Genomic DNA, 22,563 nt, shown 5'->3' with positions numbered 1-22,563 from the left:
TGATACACACGTTCAAATATCTGAAAGGTATTAATCCGCAAACGAACCTTTTCCGGAGATGGGAAGGCGGTAGAACTAGAGGGCATGATATGAGATTGAAGGGGGGCAGACTCAAGAAAAATGTCAGGAAGTATTTTTTCACGGAGAGAGTGGTGGATGCTTGGAATGCTCTCCCATGGGAGGTGGTGGAGAGGAAAACGGTAAAGGAATTCAAACATGCATGGGATAAACATAAAGGAATCCTGTTCCGAGGGAATGGATCCTCAGAAGCTTAGCCGAGATTGGGTGGCAGAGCCGGTGGTGGGAGGCAGGGCTGGTTGGGAGGCAGGGATAGTGCTGGGCAGACTTATACGGTCTGTGCCAGAGCCGGTGGTTGGGAGGCAGGGATAGTGCTGGGCAGACAGTGAATGATACATACCTGTAGCAGGTGTTCTCCGAGGACAGCAGGCTGATTCTTCTCACGACTGGGTTGATGTCCACGGCAGCCCCCACCAACCGGAACAAAACTTCGCAGGCGGTCCCGCACGCAGGGCACGCCCACCGCGCATGCGCGGCCGTCTTCCCGCCCGTGCGCGACCATTCCCGCTCAGTTGAATGACAAGCAAAAATGATCAAAACGCAACTCCAAAGGGGAGGAGGGAGGGTAGGTGAGAACAATCAGCCTGCTGTCCTCGGAGAACACCTGCTACAGGTATGTATCATTCACTTTCTCCGAGGACAAGCAGGCTGCTTGTTCTCACGACTGGGGTATCACTAGCTCTCAGACTCACTCAAAACAAGAACCCAGGTCAATTTAACCTCGCAACGGCGAGGGTATAACAGAAATTGACCTACGAAGAACAACTAACTGAGAGTGCAGCCTGACCAGAATAAATTTGGGTCCTGGAGGGTGGAGTTGGATTTACACCCCAAACAGATTCTGCAGCACTGACTGCCCAAACCGACTGTCGCGTCGGGTATCCTGCTGGAGGCAGTAATGTGATGTGAATGTGTGGACAGATGACCACGTCGCAGCCTTGCAAATCTCTTCAATAGTGGCTGACTTCAAGTGAGCCACCGACGCTGCCATGGCTCTGACACTATGAGCCGTGACATGGCCCTCTAGAGTCAGCCCAGCCTGGGCATAAGTGAAGGAAATGCAATCTGCTAGCCAATTGGAGATGGTGCGTTTCCCGACTGCGACCCCAATCCTGTTAGGGTCGAAAGAAACAAACAATTGGGCGGACTGTCTGTGGGGCTGTGTCCGCTCCAAGTAGAAGGCCAATGCTCTCTTGCAGTCCAATGTGTGCAACTGACGTTCAGCAGGGCGGGTATGCGGTCTGGGAAAGAATGTTGGCAAGACAATTGACTAGTTAAGATGGAACTCCGACACCACCTTTGGCAGGAACTTAGGGTGAGTGAGGAGGACTACTCTGTTGTGATGAAATTTAGTATACGGAGCATGAGCTACCAGGGCTTGAAGCTCACTGACCCTACGAGCTGAAGTGACTGCCACCAAGAAAATGACCTTCCAGGTCAAGTACTTCAGATGGCAGGAATTCAGTGGCTCAAAAGGAGGTTTCCAGCTGGGTGAGGACGACGTTGAGATCCCATGACACTGCAGGAGGCTTGACAGGGGGCTTTGACAAAAGCAAGCCTCTCATGAATCGAACGACTAAAGGCTCTCCAGAGATGGCTTTACCCTCCACACGATAAGCACTAATCGCACTAAGGTGATTCCTTACTGAGTTGGTCTTTAGGCCAGACTCCGATAAGTGCAGAAGGTATTCAAGCAGGTTCTGTGCAGGGCAAGAACGAGGTTCTAGGGCCTTGCTCTCACACCAAACGACAAACCTCCTCCACTTGAAAAAGTAACTCTTTTTAGTGGAATCCTTCCTAGAGGCAAGCAAGACACGGGAGACACCCTCAGACAAACCCAACGAGGCGAAGTCTACGCCCTCAACATCCAGGCCGTGAGAGCCAGAGACTGAAGGTTGGGGTGCAGCAACGCTCCGTCGTTCTGCGAAATGAGAGTCGGAAAACACTCCAATCCCCACGGTTCTTCGGAGGACAACTCCAGAAGAAGAGGGAACCAGATCTGACGGGGCCAAAAAGGCGCTATCAGAATCATGGTGCCGCGGTCTTGCTTGAGCTTCAGTAAGGTCTTCCCCACCAAGGGTATGGGAGGATAAGCATACAGGAGGCCTGTCCCCCAATGAAGGAGAAAGGCATCCGACGCTAGCCTGCCGTGTGCCTGAAGTCTGGAACAGAACAGAGGCAGCTTGTGGTTGGTCCGAGAGGCGAAAAGGTCCACCGAGGGGGTGCCCCACTCTCGGAAGATCTTGCGTACCACTCTGGAATGGAGCGACCACTCGTGCGGTTGCATGACTCTGCTCAGTCTGTCGGCCAGACTGTTGTTTACGCCTGCCAAGTATGTGGCTTGGAGGAGCATGCCGAACTGGCAAGCCCAACGCCATATCCCGACGGCTTCCTGACACAGGGGGCGAGATCCGGTGCCCCCCCGCTTGTTGATGTAATACATTGCAACCTGATTGTCTGTCCGAATTTGGATAATTTGACAGGACAGCCGATCTCTGAAAGCCTTCAGTGCGTTCCAGATCGCTCGGAGCTCCAGGAGGTTGATCTGAAGATCCTTTTCCTGGAGGGACCACAGTCCCTGGGTGTGAAGCCCATCGACATGAGCTCCCCACCCCAGGCGAGATGCATCCATCGTCAGCACTTTCGTGGGCTGTGGAATTTGGAATGGACGTCCCAGGGTCAAATTGGTCCGAATGGTCCACCAGTGCAGTGAAGTGCGGCAACTGGTGGAGAGGTGGATGACATCTTCTAGATTCCCGGCGGCTTGAAACCACTGGGAAGCTAGGGTCCATTGAGCAGATCTCATGTGAAGACGAACCATGGGAGTCACATGAACTGTGGAGGCCATATGACCCAGAAGTCTCAACATCTGCCGAGCTGTGATCTGCTGAGACGCTCTGGTCTGGGAAGCCAGGGACAGGAGGTTGTTGGCCCTCGCTTCGGGAAGGAAGGCCTGAGCCGTCTGAGTATTCAGCAGAGCTCCTATGAATTCCAGAGACTGGGCTGGCTGGAGATGGGACTTTGGGTAATTTATCACAAACCCCAGCAGCTCCAGGAGGTGAATAGTGCACTGCATGGACTGGAGAGCTCCTGCCTCCGAGGTGTTCTTGACCAGCCAATCGTCGAGATATGGGAACACGTGCACTCCCAGCTTGCGTAGATACGCCGCTACCACCACGAGGCACTTTGCAAAACACCCGTGGGGCAGAGGCGAGCCCAAAGGGCAGCACACAATACTGAAAGTGCCGTGTGCCCAGGTGGAATCTGAGATACTGTCTGTGAGCTGGAAGTATCGGGATGTGAGTGTATGCGTCCTTTAAATCCAGGGAACATAGCCAATCGTTTTTCTGAATCATTGGCAGAAGGGTGCACAAGGAAAGCATCCTGAACTTTTCTTTGACCAGGAATTTGTTCAGGCCTCTCAGGTCTAGGATGGGACGCATCCCCCCTGTTTTCTTTTCCACAAGTAAGTACCTGGAATGGAATCCCTGCCCTTCCTGCCCGGGTGGTACGGGCTCGACCGCATTGGCGCTGAGAAGGGCAGAGAGTTCCTCTGCAAGTACCTGCTTGTGATGGGAGCTGAAGGATTGAGCTCCCGGAGGACAATTTGGTGGAAGGGAGGCCAAATTCAGGGCGTATCCGCACCGCACTATTTGGAGAACCCACTGGTCGGAGGTTATGAGAGGCCACCTTTGGTGAAAAAATTTTAACCTCCCTCCGACCGGCAGATCGTCCGGTACGGACACTTTGAGGGCGGCTATGTTCCCATGGATCCAGTCAAAAGCCCGTCCACGGCTTTTGCTGTGGAGGTGCAGGGGGCTGCTTAGGTGTACGCTGTTGTCGAGAACGAGCGCGTTGGGACTGTCCCTGTGCCTGACGAGGCCTTTGGGCCGGCTGGGTGTACCTACGCTTGTTAAAGGCATAGGGCGCAGCCTGCCGGGCCCGGGAAAAACGTCCACCTGCTGAGGTGGATGCTGAAGGCGCCCGGTGGGAGAGCTTGTCGAGGGCGGTTTCCCGCTGATGCAGTTGGTCCACTAGCTGCTCGACCTTCTCACCAAAAATATTATCCCCCCGGCAAGGGACGTCGGCCAGTCTCTGCTGGGTGCGGTTGTCCAGGTCAGAAGCACGCAGCCATGAGAGCCTGCGCATCACTATCCCTTGGGCCGCAGCACGAGAAGCCACGTCACAGGTGTCATATATACCCTTGGACAGGAACTTTCTGCACGCCTTCAGCTGCCTGACCACCTCCTGAAAAGGCCTGGACTGCTCCGGCGGGAGCTTATCAACCAGGTCCGCCAGTTGCTTCACATTATTCCGCATGTGTATGCTCGTGTAGAGCTGGTAAGACTGGATGCGGGTCACGAGCATGGAAGATTGGTAGGCCTTCCTCCCAAACGAGTCCAGATTGCGAGACTCCCGCCCCGGGGGCGCCGAGGCGGTATCCCTCGAACTCCGTGCCCTCTTGAGAGCAGAGTCCACGACCGCCGAGTTATGAGGCAATTGGGGCCGCATTAACTCTGGGTCCGAGTGGATTCTGTATTGGGACTCTGCTTTCTTGGGGATGGTGGGATTAGATAGTGGTCTCAACCAGTTCCGAAGCAGTGTCTCTTTGAGGACATTGTGCAACGGCACCGTGGAGGACTCTCTACGTGGTGATGGATAGTCGAAGACCTCGAGCATCTCAGCCCTCGGCTCATCCACAGAGACCACGGCAAAGGGAATGCAAATAGACATATCCCTGACGAAGGAGGCAAAGGAGAGGCTCTCAGGTGGCAAGAGCTTTCTCTCTGGTGAAGGAGTGGGGTCGGAGGGAAGGCCCACAGACTCCTCTGAGGAGAAATATCTGGGGTCCTCCTCCTCCCTCCACGAGGCCTCTTCCTCGGTGTCGGACATGAGCTCGTGCAGCTCAGTCCTCAACCGGGCCCGGCTCGACGTCGAGGCACCGAGGGTTCGGTGGCGTCGTTGAGCGGTGGACTCCCGCGCCGGCGGGGATGAAGCTCCCTCCATCGACGTCGACTCCACCTGCGTGGCAGTCGAGACCGGCGCCACAAGCGGCGTCGAAGGCCTCAGCACCGGGCTAGAGCACACCGGCGCCACAGTCAACGGCGCCGAGGGCACAAGCACCCCCGGTGCCGGCACAGTCTGGCGCATCAGCCCTTCCAGAATCCCCAGAAGGATGGCTCGGAGGCACTCGTCCAGGCCCGCTGTCGGGAAAGGCGAGGGGGCCGGTAGAGGCGTCGGTGCCGGAAGCTGTTCGGGTCCAGGAGACTGCACCGAAGTGCTGGCACCCTGACGTGGCGGTACCTCTACTACAGAGGGGGACCTCTCCTCTCGACGCTGCCGCTTCCTCGGCGTCGACTCATCCCCGGCGCCGGGAGCCAGATGCATCGTGGGTGACCGATAATGGTGCTTCTTCGCCTTTTTGCGGTGCCCGTCATCGGCGCTTGGTGGAACTGAGGAGGAGGAGGTCGATCCCCCTCGGCCTCGAGGGATCGGGTCCGACAGGGTTCGGTCCCGGGGGCCCTGGGTAGAGGGAGTGACCGGGGCCGATTGCCCACGCGGCCTCTCACCTCTGCCTTCACCGGGGGACCGGCGGGCCGACGGGACCTGTGCTCCTGGGGTCGATGCCATCGGTGCCGATTTCGTGGACATCGATACCGGTACCGAAGAACCGGCCATCGATACCGATGCCGTTGAAGTCGACGTCAAGGGGCCGGCGCAAGTTCCAAAAAGATGGTCCCGAAGAACTTGCCTCGCTACCTGTGTCCGTTTCCGGAGACCGAGACACAAAGTACACGTCTTGGTATCGTGCTCCGGCCCGAGGCACTGGAGGCACCAAGCGTGTCGGTCTGCGAGATATGCCGGCTGCACCGACCACACTTTTTAAATCCACTCGGGACATTCGAGGACATCGACGGAAAAATTGCGTCGGCGAAGTCAAAGTTGTCGATGTTGGCGGTAAAATTCACACCTCGAAAATAAATCGACCGCGCGGCCACAAGGCCGCAACGTGATGCCCCTGCTAAGAGACGAGGGAAACAAAGTTCAGCGTTTTTTTTTTTTTTACTTAATAGAAAAAAATGGAGAACAACGAAACGAGAAAAAGAAAATTCGCGGCGAAAGCGCGATCCGGTTTCCGGGGCTGACAGAGAGACGAACACGGCTCTCTCCAGCGCGGAAAAGAAAAGATTGAGCGGGAACGGTCGCGCACGGGCGGGAAGACGGCCGCGCATGCCCTGCGTGCGGGACCGCCCGCGAAGTTTTCTTCCGGTTGGTGGGGGCTGCCGTGGACATCAACCCAGTCGTGAGAACAAGCAGCCTGCTTGTCCTCGGAGAAACATAACAACACAACATAGTAAATGACAGCAGATAAAGACCTGAACGGTCCATCCAGTCTGCCCAACAAGATAAACTCATTTTACATGGTATGTGATACTTTATATGTATACCCAAGTTTGATTTGCCCTTGCCATTTTCAGGGACCAGACCATAGAAGTCTTCCCAGCACTGTTCTTGTACTAAAAGTTCTTAAGCTAACGTTGAAGCCCGTTAAAATTTACACTTCAGCCCATCCATATCTATTCAGTTATGATCAGGGCGTAAACCATAGAAGTCTGCCCAGCACTGGTTATGAAGTGACTGGAAATCCAGAAAGCTTTGAACTGAGCAAAGATGCAGTAATGCGTGGAAACCTTGCTGAAGAACCTGAGAGATTTGATTGGCAAATGAGAGTTCTGCATCAATAATAACCCCTAGATAACAGAAAAAAAGAATCTGCAGTCTTTGTTCCAGTGTGCAGAGTTTGAAAGCTGTCTCCTGTATACAGAGGAAACAGCCAGTGTTAATGTACTTTTCTAAAGCAGCATTTGCCCATCTAATCAAGCATACAGTTCAACATACTATTTGTTATCACTTGCTTTCATCCCAGATTGTTCTCATTTGCCTCCCCTACTCAACCTCAACACATACTAAAAGCCACATCTTCAGAGAGCCATCAAAGGTATACGACATATTTATTTATTTCTATCAAGATACATCAGTTTCTCCATTGGAAAGTACACCAAATAGTATAGAGCCAAGATTCTTTCATAAGCTTCATAGTCAGAACCTAGCTACTGCCTGTCTCACACCTGTGAAGAAATGTCTAATCAGGATATGCAATGTCTGTTCAGGATGTATCTGGTCACTGTAGTTTCTTCCTCCTTTACTAAATTAAGGCAACATCCCCTTAATAAATCAAAGCAATGTCTCACCTTCAGACACAGAGAAGGGTGGTTTTAACACAGCTTCTAGAGTCTCTTCCACCTCACAGAATGGATTCTCACCAAATATTAATGTGTATAAGGTGACTCCCAGTGCCCACATCTCCAGCTCAGGACCGTGATACCTGCACACAAATACACAGTGAAAATGGCAAGGTATTATCCAAGGTATTCCAAGGCCACCAACTTAGACAAGAACGTAACTTGTGTTTTATATTTCCATTTTCAAAAGCAGTGTACAAGAATGAAGATGGCCACATGGCTTTAGTAGGAATTGAAACAGAAGTTGAAAAATTAGGCCTGGCTTTCTAACAATTTCAAACGTTTCTAAGTATGAAGATTTTGCAGCAGGAGTTTAACAAGCAAGACTAGGGCCAGTTGACTGACTCAGCACCAGTGTTGTACAGTGCCATACAGAAGATCTGTGCTAAATTCAAGAGCTACCAGAGGAAAGGTACTTGGTAACAATAATCAGGGGGCATGCACAGTGGCGTAGCTAGGGTAGTTGACACCCGGGGCCGGTCATTTTTTAACACCCCCCCCCCCCCCCCCCCCAAATCCAGTACTAGGCATACCGAGAATACAAAACACTCAGGACCTATAGAGCAATTCTACCATACCATAAGCAGTAATTTGTATGAGTCACACAAGGAAAAGGAAAGCATCTTAAACACTACAGTGAGCACTAGAACATCAATTCACCTATTGTAAAACGAAAACAGACAGATTAGTACAGATCGTCGATCCTGCACAGTCAATGCCAACCGAAAGCCACGTCTTTTTCACAAACACAGATACACCCTAATCCACTATAGAATAAGTAATCACAAACTTTCTATTTAGACAAAAATTAAACTGAACCCCCGATGCCAGACTCTGCATACAATGCAACACCACAGAAACAGAAAATGTCCCCTAATACTGTGCAAAATATAAAGACAGCAGATGTAAATTTGAAAAAAACTAACAAATACCAATCACCACTTTACAAATTAACAAATAGAAATAAAAGAAATACAGAAAATAAAATAATACCATTTATTGGACTAATACATTTAGCTTCCAGAGGCCAAAATCTCCTTCCTCGGGTCAATACAGTATAGTGCTGTTACAGTATCCTATCCTGACCTGAGGAAGGGGGTTTTGTTCTCTGAAAGTTAAATCAAAATGTATTAAAATTAGTCCAATAAAAAGATAACCTTATTTACATGTTCTATTTATAAACATTTATTAACACAGCTACAATACTATATCCTAAAGCAAAAAAATAAAAAATATATATTTTATTTACAGTTTGTGTCTCTGGTTTCTGCTTTCCTCATCTTCTTTTCACTGTCTTCCTTCCATCCAGCATCTGTCTTCGCTCTCTCTCTGCCATCCACTGTCTGCCCTCTCTCCATGCCCCTTCCATCCACTGTCTGCCCTCTCTTCCTTCCATCCACATCTGCCCTCTATCTCTGCCCCTTCCATCCACCATTTGTACCAGTCTGCCCTCTTTCTCTCTCCCCCTTCCACCCACCATCTGCCCTTTCTCTCTGCCCCTTCAATCCGTCTGCCCTCCCTCTCCCATCCATCCAGAGTCTGCCCTCCCTCACGCCCCCCCCTTCCATCCAGGGTCTCTCTCTCTGCCCCCTCTTTTCAGCCCCCTTATTCCACCTGTCCCTAGTTCCAGGCCAAGCTCACATCTCCCACCTGCCCCCCTTTTCAGCCCCACTATCCCACCAGTCCCCAGCCCTTTTCTCCCATCAGACCTGAGCTTCAGCCCCAGCCAGTTCTCCCTGTCCCCTTTAAAGCTCCTAGTCCCCACAGTTTCAGCCCCTGCCCCTTTTCAGCCCCCAGTTCCAGCCCCCTTCATCCACCACATGCCTTGCATCCCCCCTTTTCAGCCCCAGACCCATTCTCCCACCTGCCCCAGGCATGGACCCATTTTCCCTCCTGCCCACTTGTCAGACCCCAGTTCCAGCTTCAGACCCTTCTCCCCTCTGAGCACCCCCACCCCTCCCCTATGCCCTTCTCCCCCCTCTGAGCTCCCCACCCCTCCCCAATCCCCTTCTCCCCTCTGAGCTCCCCCTCTCCCATCTGAGCCCCCTCTGGGCTCCTCCACCCCTCCCCAATCCCCTTCTCCCCTCTGGGCTCCCCCTCTCCCATTTGAGCACCCCCACCCCTCCCCAATCCCCTTCTCCCCTCTGGGCTCCCCCACCCCTCCCCAATCCCCTTCTCCCCCTCTGGGCTCCCCCAACCCTCCCCAATCCCCTTCGCCCCTCTCAGCTCCCCCTCTCCCATCTGAGCCCCCTCTGAGCACCCCCACTCTTCCCCAATCCCCTTCTCCCCTCTGGGCTCCCCCACCCCTCCCCAATCCCCTTCTCCCCTCTGAGCCCCCCCCCCCCCCTGACCTGGTCCCGTCGTCTCCCCTCCGTCCAGACTGACAGGGCCCTCTCCTTCTGCCACCACCCTGCCTGTTTTAAAAAAAAATCCATGCAGCGATGCAGGCAGCGCTTCGCGTCTGCCCTGTGTGTGCTGTAAAAGTTGAAAATCGCCTCACTGGCGTCGGGCCTTCCCTTGTGATGTCCCACCCTCGAGGAAATAGGAAGTTACCTCAGAAGAGGGCGGGACATCGCGAGGGAAGGCCAGACGCCAGCGAGGCGATTTTCAGCTTTTACAGCACACACAGGGCAGACGTGAAGCGCTGCCTGCATCGCTGCATGGATTTTTTTTTAAAAAACAGGAATAGTGGTGGCAGGAAACGACGGAGCACCCCCCACCCGCTGACACCCGGGGCGGACCGCCCCCACCGCCCCGCCCTTGCTACGCCACTGGGCATGCATTCTCCCAGGACAAGCAGCATAAGTTCTCACTATTAGGTGTCATCATCTGATGAAGCCCACACAAATAAGCCTTTACAGTTTAGAAAAACCTTCCAGATGCCATTAAGGAATGGGTTCTTAACTAGAAGTGCCTGCACCAGGGGCCTAGCCAGAACTCAATTTCTAAGGGGTGTGGGTGTGGAGCCAAGCATTTCCTCTCAGTTCCCCCTCTTCCCTCCACTGCCTCTGCCAAAGCATACCTTTGCGAACAGAGATACTCAAAAACCTTGCCAGCCAAAGACATTCTCTGCCGGACTCCCGCTTCTGCTGTTTGAGCAGCGAAAAAGCCCACAGGGTTGCATGCTCATTTCATGCATTGAATTGAACACGCACGAAAAGTGCCTGTGTCAGTGGATGAAATACTTGGGGGGGGGGGGGTCGTTGGGAGGCGAATCTCTTTGGCTGTCAGAGCTTGAGCATCCCTCCCAGCCAGGCATCCAATGCTACAATTTTTGGAGGGTGCCTGAGCCTGAACACCCCATCAACACACCTCTGACCTGCATCCTAAGGGGTGCAGGAAGAGTCTAACAGGGGGTGTTCAGAAGGGTCTTGAAATGTGAGGCAATTTATCAAAACTTTCTAGATAGAGTGAAGGCAGTTATTAGGACAGTTATTAGAGTATAATTATGTACTATTAAATTTTAGCAACGTTAGTACTAGTTGGAACTGTTAGCTGCTAACAGTGATGTATGTATCTTATCAGTAGTCACAAGTGGACATGTGGTACAGTAGGGGCGGGGGTGAGGATTTCATTAAAAGGGTGTGGGAACAAAAAAGGTTAAGTACCCCTGCCTTAAAGATAGTGATATCATTGGAAGGCTCTGGTTCTCTGTACATCTCTTACCTAGAAAAGGTTAGATTAAAACGCACACCAAAAGAAGGAGGAAACAAGGAATGAAAAGCTAAAGGCGGATACAAAGAGTAAATAAACCTGCATGAAGTTAAAATAGGATGTTCAGAAGTAAAAGACAATAGCATACACAAACAAGTATTATAATGTTGTTTGAAATTAAAAGGAAAGGAAAATAACTGGGGTACAGGACAAGGTCTTGTACACACGTAGCAGTCAGGAATTTTAAGGGAAGAAGCAGTGTAGCCAGTTTAACCATGTATTAAAATCTTCATATCCAGTTTCTTGGAATATGGTATCCTGAACAGAATTAGCATTAAGAATTTGGGGATCATAGTGATGCTTGTGTGATTTGGGTAACCAGAGTTCAGGAGTCGAAGGTGGGTCTGTAACCTTGATCCGAAAACGGATCATAGGATCACGACCTGCACTATCAATAGCTAGGGAATAGGTACGAGCCAAAGTCTGGCCAACATTTTTAAAGGTAAAAATGAGAGGGTTACATTTCATAGTGTTACATCAAGAAGAGTCAGATGGGGACCTAAGGATAGTCATTTGGCATTGTAAGTGTAATAAAATCGAATCAGGGAGGTCACGTGATGCCATAGTAGCGAGCGGCTGTAAGAGGAGAGCACTCCCGGGCCCCATCCCGCAAATACTTGGAATAGAAAGATTTTCAGAGGCTACATCCAGCAAGAACAGGGGAATCTGTTTTGCAGAGCGACGCGGTTGCAGCTCACCCGTATTAATAACGATGGCGTTGCGAGCGCCACGAAGAGAAAAAGAGAAGCCGCACCAGAGCGAGAGCAAGATGGCGGACGATGGCGACTCTGGGCATGGCACAGTAGGATCCGCATGGGTTGCGGAGATTGTCCACAAAGTAAAGACGGCAATAGATGCCTCGCTGGACAGGCGATTTCAAGGGGAGACAGACAAGCTCGAAGTCATGGACGGAAGGCTGGAAGCCTTAAACGGAGAATTTGCAACATGCTGTCAGAGAGTGTCGGACCTGGAAGACAAGGTTCTGCAGCTGACTAACGGGCATGATGAACTGCAAAAAAAGGTACGAACCCTGGAGGAGCAGCTTGATGATGCAGAGAACAGATCGAGGCGTGCAAATTTGCGCTTGGTAGGTCTATCTGAAAAGATCGCTGACTCTGAGCTTCGGTGCTTTCTGGAATCCTGGCTGAGTGAAAGCCTGCAATTGCAATCGGAGGCAGGAGTGTTATGTATTGAGCGGGCACATCGGCTGGGCCCGCGACGGTCCGCGGAGGCACGTCCTCGAGTAGTAATTTTCAAATTGTTGAATTTTGTGCACAAAACTGAAATTCTGCGTGCCATTAGAAGCAAAGGAACACTAATGTACGAGAATAAGCCAGTGCTATGTTTTCAGGACTATTCCTCCAGAGTTTCTTTACTGCGTAAAGCCTATGCCCCGGTTTGTGGAGAATTACATAGGAGACAAATTCAGTTTGCCTTGCTCTACTCAGCTCGCCTCAAAGTGTTCACGGAGGGGAAACCGCAGATGTTTGATACGGCCGATGGGGCAAGGGCTTTTCTTCAGACATTGCCCCCCATCTGATATGCACATGCAGTGACTGGAGGACTGATGGGAAGTGGAGATCTGCGAAGGAGGGAAGGACTGTGTTTACGGCATGAAAGTCATCTGCAAATACAGATGTTGGCGCAGCGGAGATGGAGGGGTAGAGCTTTCTATACATTACACAGAGTCGGCGTGGTCGGATCTCATCATGACTAGATTATTTCAAGACCAGCTGGCTTGTGGAAGTTCAGTGGACAGACTAGTATTAACTGAGACAGTTTGCCTTTTGTCGATGATAACATACCAGGGTTTCATGTGCAGTGCCGGACAATTCTGCGCAAGCATCTGGAGGAGGCCTGCTGTGGTGAACAGTACAAGTATTGGAGAGGAAGGAGATTGTGAAGATGTGGCAGCAGGGGAAATCATTTTGTTATAATAGGGGTCTATAGGGCACTCAGCGGGTGGGATATTAACTGGATGTCTGAGGATACGTGAGGGAGTATGATTGTTGAAGGAAGGGGGGAGGGGAGATGGAGGGGGAGAGAGCACTGGATAAGGAGGGATGTCTGGATGAGAGGATCCCCCCCCCCTCTTTCTTTTCTCTCTCTCCTTTCGAACGGTGCAGAACAGTAGATACAACGTTTGCTTAAATGTTAATTTGGCACTGCTTAAAACTCTGTTTTGCAATATGTTTGATTTTGATGTAACCTAAGGAAGACCAGGTGAAACGAGTTGTGACTGTGTGGGGGGGGGGGGGGGGGAGTGAATGTTAATATCTGGACTGGATGCTAGATAGGATATGAATGTTGGATAAGGTTATCTGATATAAGGGTACGCCACTACTCAGACCAGGAGGCTTGATTGGGACAGGAAAAAGGGGGGGGGGGGGGGCTCGAGGGCGAGCTCTTCACACGGACCTTAGATTAGACTGGGAGGCATAGAATGGGAGAATAGGCAGGTGGGAGGGGAGGTGGGGAAGATTCAGATGTCTCAAGGGCCTGGGAGAGGTGGAGGGGGGATGGGGTTTGGGGTTTCTGCTCGGGGAGGGATTGTCTTTTTCATAGGTGCGTTTTTCGTTTTATTTCTTTACTTTTTACTTTTTGATAGACAGGCGTGTGCGGTGGGGGAGGAGCCTGATGACTGGCAGACCATAATACTGGTTTTGGGCTGGGGGACATGTGCTGGGGTGTCCTCGACGCCTGGGTTAAGGTAATGGATAATTGGTTGTATCACAAATTCTATTACTCATGACACCCCTTAAACTAATGTCTTGGAATGTCAATGGAGTAGCCTCACCCATTAAGCGGCAAAAAATTATGCAGGCGTTAAATCGGCAAAGAGCGGATGTGGCGTTCCTACAAGAAACCCACTTACCCACGTCCGAGCAATTGAAATTTAAAAAATGGTGGGTGGGAGACTTAGAGGAAGCCCAGGTGATTAATCGTACAGCAGGGCTGATGATCTTATTCCGAAAGGGGTTGGACGTGCAAAAGATACAAACCTGGAGAGACTCTAAGGGCAGAATTCTAATAGTCAGAGCTATAATATGCAGAAAGTAGCTGCTCCTGTGTAATATCTATGGCCCGAATTTCAACATGGTGCATGACCCGAGTTTAGATAAGTCTCTGGACTCGGTACGAGCAGTGGGGAATCAGAGTAGAGGAATCCCATTACTTTGTTCCACTTTGCATCTTTGGATATTTGGCGGGTTCTGCATCCGGGAGAAAAGATTACACCCATCTTTCCAGGGCCCACAAGTTGCAGTCGCGAATTGACTACTGGTTGGCATCGACCGCTCTTTTTTCCTCAGTGTTGGACACAGGGATTGGTGCATATAGTGTGTCAGATCATGCTATGGTATGGTGCTCAGTAAAATTGGGATCGGAGGAGGTAGGATCTTTCCGATGGAAATTTCCGATACAGCTATACTGGGATGTTCAATTCAGGGAATATTTAGCCACTAAGTGGAATGAATATCAGACAAATAATGCTGATCATGCACATAACCAGGTGCTTTTCTGGGAGGCGGCCAAAGCAGTGCTCAGGGGGGACATAATTGCATACACGGCCTTCAAGAGGAAGGCGAGAGATCGGGAAATACTAAGGCTTGAACAACAATTGATTAAGGAACGGAAACTCTATGGTAAATCTCCTTCAGATGATAGACGTAGCTCATTAATCGCATTACAAACCTCATTAGGGGAGTTACTACATGCTAGGGCGGTCAAGTCGATGCAATATTATAAGTTTCAGTTGTACCGGCATGGTAACAAATCCGGAAAATTCATGGCGAAATTGGTTAAGGGAGTAAGGGGCTCATCAAGGATAATCCACATAGCTAGAGGAGATGGAGTGCTGGTGAGAGACGACAAAGAGATTGCAGAAGTGTTTGCGAATTATTATAAATGCTTATATGCACACTCAGAGGAGGTAATGGAGGGAGAGGTATTTTTAAATAGCTTAGACCTCCCTAGTATATCGGAGAAAGATCGGGATAAGCTAGATGACCCCATAACAGAGGAAGAAGTGGCGCTGGCTATTCAGCAGAGTGCGTTGTGTAAAGCACCGGGTCCAGATGGTCTACGAGCTGAATTTTATAAGCTCTTAACCTCTTCCATGGTGCCTCTGTTGCAATCGTTGTTTATGCAGTATGTCCAGGTTGGTACGTTGCCTACATCCCTTCAGATGGCTCAAATTATTTTGTTGCTGAAGCCTGGTAAAGACCCCAAACAATCCTCCTCGTATAGACCAATCTCTGTTTAATACAGAAGCTAAGCTGTTTGCTAAGGTACTGGCGAATAGACTGGCTCGTGTGTTGCCTTCAGTGATAGATGAGCCTCAGGCGGGATTTGTACATGGGTGAAACATCACAAAAAATATGAGGAGGATTCTTATTTCTTTGGAACAGGTAGAACGGATGAAGACACCATCTTTAGTAGTGAGTTTCGATGCGGAGAAAGCCTTCGATCGTGTTGATTGGCGGTTTTTGTTTGCCACTATGAGACAGTATGGTGTGGGGGATTTTTTCTTGAAAGCAGTACAGGCTCTGTATAATGGGCCCCAGGCAATGATTACATTGAATGGGATGGTTTCAGCCCCCTTTGAGATGAGTAGGGGTTACCAGACAGGGTTGTCCCCTATCTCCACTACTTTTTATATTATCTGTGGACCCGTTGATTCAGGAGGTTGGGGGTAATCCGGAGATAAAAGGAGTCCAAGTGGGGAAACAAGAATTTAAGATCTCTGCTTTTGCAGATGACTTATTATTTCATCTTACCGAACCCCAGAGCTCTCTAGCAGCCTTGATGGATAGCCTGAGGGAGTATGGCGAATTTTCAGGTTTTAAGCGAAAGTCAGTGCATCATGTCTGGAGGGGAGAATTCCCACTACAGTGGGAGAACAAGTCCTTTAGATATTTAGGGATTAGACTTTGTTATATAGGTGTAATTTGGACAGGTTGTTACAATCTACTAGAGTTTGGCTGTTAAAGTGGATGCATTTACCATTGTCACTTCACGGCAGAATACAATTATTTAATATGGTTCTAGTCCCACGGTGGCTGTATGTGCTGCAGGTGTTGCCACTTAGATTGTTGAAGCGGGATTTGCACGCTTTAAGGAAGCTACTATCCAGATTTTGTTGGGCAGGGAAAAAAGCTAAAATGGCATTTAAGTATCTTATTGGAGCCTGGAAACATGGGGGTTTGGGGTTGCCAGATTTGAAAGTGTATAATCAGGCATGTTTAATGCAACACTTAGGGGACTGGTTTCTGGATGAACAGGAATTTACCCCCGTGGGAGTGGAGCGGGAGCACTATAATCCATGGCATCTTAATTATCTTCTTCATGAAGATGGGAAGGAGCTCCCCAAGGAGTTGAGAGCTAGTGTTCTCTTGAGATCATTACGAGAGACGTGGCGGTATCTTGTTCAGTTATTGGGAGGGGACCCCGGCACCTCTGATCAGCTGCCTATTCGGGGTAATCGGCGATTTTCGCCAGGGCAGAATATTAGCTTTAAGAGATGGGCTGAACAGGGCATGTGATAGATGATGAGGGAAGGCTTTTTAGTAGGGTGCATTTGCAGACCAAGGAAGGAGTGGAGGCTAGGGATGTGTTAGCATTCCTGCAATTGCAACACTATCATAAGTCCATGGATAGAGGGAAGCTGGCTTTTAAAATGGGAAATCAGCTAGAAGATTTTTTTGGCCATTTTAGGGAGGGAGGTATGTCTATTTCCGTATTTTATAAGGAAATACAGCAGCGACGGGCTGGGAACCCCGAACAGTGCTTTTGGAAAAGTGGAACCGAGACCTAGAGGAGCCACTGACTGAATTGGAATTTTTGAAATTGATTAAAAGGATTCCGGAAATCTCCATAAGTACAGAGTTGAGAGGATGTCAGTATCGGGTATTACATAGAGCATATTTTACACAGAAGCAGATGTTTCGAATTGGGGGAGTTGAGACACCGATTTGTCTAAAATGTAAGCAGGCTATTAATTCTTTTTTTCTTGCCTTCTGGACGTGCCCTATGGTGAATACATTCTGGTCACAGATCCTGAGATATATTGGGGGGGCTGTGGGGTTGCTCTTAGCCTCTGAGACCTGTAGGAATACTGTTAGATAATTATGAAACTTTTGGAGTTCATAGGAGGGAGGTAAACTTGTTTATAAGGAAAGGGGTAGCCTTGGGGAAGAGAATTATTTTGAGCGAATGGATAGGAGACGGGAAGCCATCCTTCTGGGCATGGAGAAATTGGCTGCATGCATTGATGTTGTTAGAGAGGAGAAGCGTCGGCAGCTCCCCTAAACAAAAGAAGCAATTTTTAAGCATATGGGATGCATATATCCAGTCTCTCCCTCATAGGGCGAAGAGCCAAATTCTGAATCATATCCAAGACTGGCCTTCATTAGGCACTTCGGGCGATTGATGGGGGCTGTTGGGTTGGGGGTTCTAACCTGTTGCACGCGCTAGAGTTTTTTTACTGTAGTAATTGTTTTTTTTTTTTCTTTCCTTTTTTTCTCTATCTTCTTTAGTGTTTTTTGTCGGGGGGGGGGGGGGGGGGAGCATAGGATTGGGGTTAAGAGGTTCCATCCATCATTCCTGGGGGTCATCAGAGACCAGGCCCTCAGGGGCATAGATGGGGGAAGAAGGTACTTGGGAGTACGGGAAGCTCATGTACTTCACATAGGAATTTACCCTTTGAAGTGTATCAGGCTCCTGCTCCTCACAGTTGAAGTTTAATCAAGTGGGGCTTTAGATCACTTACAGTTTGTGGTATAAAGGTTGGAAGTAATAGGGGGAGGGGAGGAAAGAGAGGGAGGGGGGTTTTGGGGAAGGACTATAACGGTTTTAGATAATGCTCGGGTGGGAGGGAGGGGGGGAAAGGTAGTGAATGATACATACCTGTAGCAGATGTTCTCCGAGGACAGCAGGCTGATTGTTCTCACGACTGGGTGACGTCCGCGGCAGCCCCCACCAACCGGAAGAAGCTTCGCGGGCGGTCCGCACGCAGGGCACGCCCACCGCGCATGCGCGGCCGTCTTCCCGCCCGTGCGCGACCGTTCCCGCCAGTTGAATGACAAGCAAAAGATGAAAATGCAACTCCAAAGGGGAGGAGGGAGGGTAGGTGAGAACAATCAGCCTGCTGTCCTCGGAGAACACCTGCTACAGGTATGTATCATTCACTTTCTCCGAGGACAAGCAGGCTGCTTGTTCTCACGATTGGGGTATCCCTAGCTCTCAGGCTCACTCAAAACAAGAACCCAGGTCAATGGAACCTCGCAACGGCGAGGGTATAACAGAAATTGACCTACGAAGAACAACTAACTGAGAGTGCAGCCTGACCAGAATAATTTCGGGTCCTGGAGGGTGGAGTTGGATTTAAACCCCAAACAGATTCTGCAGCACCGACTGCCCGAACCGACTGTCGCGTCGGGTATTCTGCTGTAGGCAGTAATGTGATGTGAATGTGTGGACAGATGACCACGTCGCAGCCTTGCAGATCTCTTCAATAGTGGCTGACTTCAAGTGGGCCACTGACGCTGCCATGGCTCTAACACTATGAGCCGTGACATGACCCTCAAGAGCCAGCCCAGCCTGGGCGTAAGTGAAGGAAATGCAATCTGCTAGCCAATTGGAGATGGTGCGTTTCCCGACAGCGACCCCTAGCCTGTTAGGGTCGAAAGAAACAAACAATTGGGCGGACTGTCTGTGGGGCTGTGTCCGCTCCAAGTAGAAGGCCAATGCTCTCTTGCAGTCCAATGTGTGCAACTGACGTTCAGCAGGGCGGTATGCGGCCTGGGGAAGAATGTTGGCAAGACAATTGACTGGTTAAGATGGAACTCCGACACCACCTTCGGCAGGAACTTTGGGTGGGTGCGGAGCACTACTCTGTTGTGATGAAATTTGGTATATGGAGCATGAGCTACCAGGGCTTGAAGCTCACTGACCCTACGAGCTGAAGTAACTGCCACCAAGAAAATGACCTTCCAGGTCAAGTACTTCAGATGGCAGGTATTCAGTGGCTCAAAAGGAGGTTTCATCAGCTGGGTGAGGACGACGTTGAGATCCCATGACACTGCAGGAGGCTTGATAGGGGGCTTTGACAGAAGCAAGCCTCTCATGAATCGAACGACTAAAGGCTCTCCAGAGATGGCTTTACCTTCCACACGATAATGGTAAGCACTAATCGCACTAAGGTGATTCCTTACTGAGTTGGTCTTTAGGCCAGACTCTGATAAGTGCAGAAGGTATTCAAGCAGGTTCTGTGCAGGGCAAGAACGAGGGTTCTAGGGCCTTGCTCTCACACCAAACGACAAACCTCCTCCACTTGAAAAAGTAACTCTTTTTAGTGGAATCCTTCCTAGAGGCAAGCAAGACACGGGAGACACCCTCAGACAGACCCAACGCAGTGAAGTCTACGCCCTCAACATCCAGGCCGTGAGAGCCAGGGACTGAAGGTTGGGGTGCAGCAACGCTCCGTCGTTCTGCGAAATGAGAGTCGGAAAACACTCCAATCTCCACGGTTCTTCTGAGGACAACTCCAGAAGAAGAGGGAACCAGATCTGACGGGGCCAAAAGGGCGCTATCAGAATCATGGTGCCGTGGTCTTGCTTGAGCTTCAGTAAGGTCTTCCCCACCAAAGGTATGGGAGGATAAGCATACAGGAGGCCGGTCCCCCAATGGAGGAGAAAGGCATCCGACGCTAGCCTGCCGTGTGCCTGTAGTCTGGAACAGAACAGAGGCAGCTTGTGGTTGGGTCTGAGAGGCAAAAAGGTCCACCGAGGGGGTGCCCCACTCTCGGAAGATCTTGCGTACCACTCTGGAATGAAGCGACCACTCGTGCGGTTGCATGACTCTGCTCAGTCTGTCGGCCAGACTGTTGTTTACACCTGCCAGGTATGTGGCTTGGAGGAGCATGCCGAACTGGCAAGCCCAACGCCACATCCCGACGGCTTCCTGACACAAGGGGCGAGATCCGGTGCCCCCCTGCTTGTTGGTGTAATACATTGCAACCTGATTGTCTGTCCGAATTTGGATAATTTGGTAGGACAGCCGATCTCTGAAAGCCTTCAGTGCGTTCCAGATTGCTCGGAGCTCCAGGAGGTTGATCTGAAGATCCTTTTCCTGGAGGGACCACAGACCCTGGGTGTGAAGCCCATCGACATGAGCTCCCCACCCCAGGCGAGATGCATCCGTCGTCAGCACTTTCGTGGGCTGCGGAATTTGGAATGATCGTCCCAGGGTCAAATTGGTCCGGATGGTCCACCAGAGCAGTGAAGTGCGGCAACTGGTGGAGAGGCGGATGACATCTTCTAGATTCCCGGTGGCTTGAAACCACTGGGAAGCTAGGGTCCATTGAGCAGATCTCATGTGAAGACGGGCCATGGGAGTCACATGAACTGTGGAGGCCATATGACCCAGAAGTCTCAACATCTGCCGAGCTGTGACCTGCTGAGACGCTCTGGTCTGCGAAGCGAGGGACAGGAGGTTGTGGGCCCTCGCTTCGGGAAGGAAGGCCTGAGCCGTCTGGGTATTCAGCAGAGCTCCTATGAATTCCAGAGACTGTGTTGGCTGGAGATGGGACTTTGGGTAATTTATCACAAACCCCAGCAGCTCCAGAAGTTGAATAGTGCACTGCATAGACCGGAGGGCTCCCGCTTCCGAGGTGTTCTTGACCAGCCAATCGTCGAGATATGGGAACACGTGCACTCCCAGCTTGCGTAGGTACGCCGCTACCACCACGAGGCACTTTGTAAACACTCTTGGGCAGAGGCGAGCCCAAAGGGCAGCACACAATACTGAAAGTGCCGTGCGCCCAGGCGGAATCCGAGATACTGTCTGTGAGCTGGCAGTATCGGGATGCGAGTGTATGCGTCCTTTAAATCCAGGGAACATAGCCAATCGTTTTTCTGAATTATTGGCAGAAGGGTGCACAAGGAAAGCATCCTGAACTTTTCTTTGACCAGGAATTTGTTCAGGCCTCTCAGGTCTAGGATGGGACGCATCCCCCCTGTTTTCTCTTCCACAAGGAAGTACCTGGAATAGAATCCCTGCCCTTCCTGCCCGGGTGGTACGGGCTCGACCGCATTGGCGCTGAGAAGGGCGGAGAGTTCCTCTGCAAGTACCTGCTTGTGATGGGAGCTGAAGGATTGAGCTCCCGGAGGACAATTTGGTGGAAGGGAGGCCAAATTCAGGGCGTATCCGCACCGCACTATTTGGAGAACCCACTGGTCGGAGGTTATGAGAGGCCACCTTTGGTGAAAAAATTTTAACCTCCCTCCGACCGGCAGATCGTCCGGTACGGACACTTTGAGGGCGGCTATGTTCCCGTGGATCCAGTCAAAAGCCCGTCCCCGGCTTTTGCTGTGGAGGCGCAAGGGGCTGCTTAGGCGCACGCTGTTGACGAGAACGAGCGCGCTGGGGCTGTCCCTGTGCCTGACGAGGCCTTCGGGCCGGCTGGGTGTACCTACGCTTTGCAAAAGAATAGGGCACAGCCTGCCGGGCCCGGGAAAAACGTCCACCTGCTGAGGTGGGTGCTGAAGGCGCCCGGTGGGAGAGCTTGTCGAGGGCGGTTTCCCGCTGATGCAGTTGGTCCACCAGCTGCTCGACCTTCTCGCCAAAAATATTATCCCCCCGGCAAGGGACGTCGGCCAGTCTCTGCTGGGTGCGGTTGTCCAGGTCAGAGGCACGCAGCCATGAGAGCCTGCGCATCACTATACCTTGGGCCGCAGCATGAGATGCCACGTCACAGGTGTCATAAATACCCCTGGACAGGAACTTTCTGCACGCCTTCAGCTGCCTGACCACCTCCTGATAAGGCCTGGACTGCTCCGGCGGGAGCTTGTCAACCAGGTCCGCCAGTTGCTTCACATTGTTCCGCATGTGGATGCTCGTGTAGAGCTGGTAAGATTGGATGCGGGTCACGAGCATGGAAGACTGGTAGGCCTTCCTCCCAAACGAGTCCAGAGTGCGAGACTCCCGCCCCGGGGGCGCCGAGGCGGTATCCCTCGAACTCCGTGCCCTCTTGAGAGCAGAATCCACGACCGCCGAGTCATGAGGCAATTGGGGCCGCATTAACTCTGGATCCGAGTGAATTCTGTACTGGGACTCTGCTTTCTTGGGGATGGTGGGATTAGATAATGGTCGCATCCAGTTCCGAAGCAGTGTCTCCTTAAGGACATTGTGCAACGGCACCGTGGAGGACTCTCTAGGTGGAGATGGATAGTCGAGGACCTCGAGCATCTCAGCCCTCGGCTCATCCACAGAGACCACGGGGAAGGGAATGCATATAGACATTTCCCTGACAAAGGAGGCAAAGGAGAGGCTCTCGGGAGGCGAGAGCTTCCTCTCTGGTGAAGGCGTGGGGTCAGAGGGAAGGCCCACAGACTCCTCTGAGGAGAAATATCTGGGGTCCTCCTCTTCTACCCACGAGGCCTCTTCCTCGGTATCGGACATAAGCTCA

General features: G+C 51.1%; 1 protein-coding gene across 3 annotated transcripts in view; it reads right to left on the bottom strand.

Moving 5' to 3' along the window:
- The window catches only part of PASK (PAS domain containing serine/threonine kinase), a 719,075-nt gene that overhangs the window by 134,047 nt on the left and 562,465 nt on the right, over positions 1–22,563 (bottom strand). For all 3 annotated transcript variants that reach the window (XM_030215835.1, XM_030215838.1, XM_030215836.1), the window contains one exon: positions 7,332–7,465. In XM_030215835.1, the coding sequence (XP_030071695.1) occupies positions 7,332–7,465 (134 nt within the window). The remainder of the gene's footprint in view (positions 1–7,331; positions 7,466–22,563) is intronic.

Source organism: Microcaecilia unicolor, chromosome 10 (assembly GCF_901765095.1).
Source record: "Microcaecilia unicolor chromosome 10, aMicUni1.1, whole genome shotgun sequence".
Taxonomy (NCBI): domain Eukaryota; kingdom Metazoa; phylum Chordata; class Amphibia; order Gymnophiona; family Siphonopidae; genus Microcaecilia; species Microcaecilia unicolor.
This window is presented reverse-complemented; position numbering and strand designations above follow the sequence as displayed.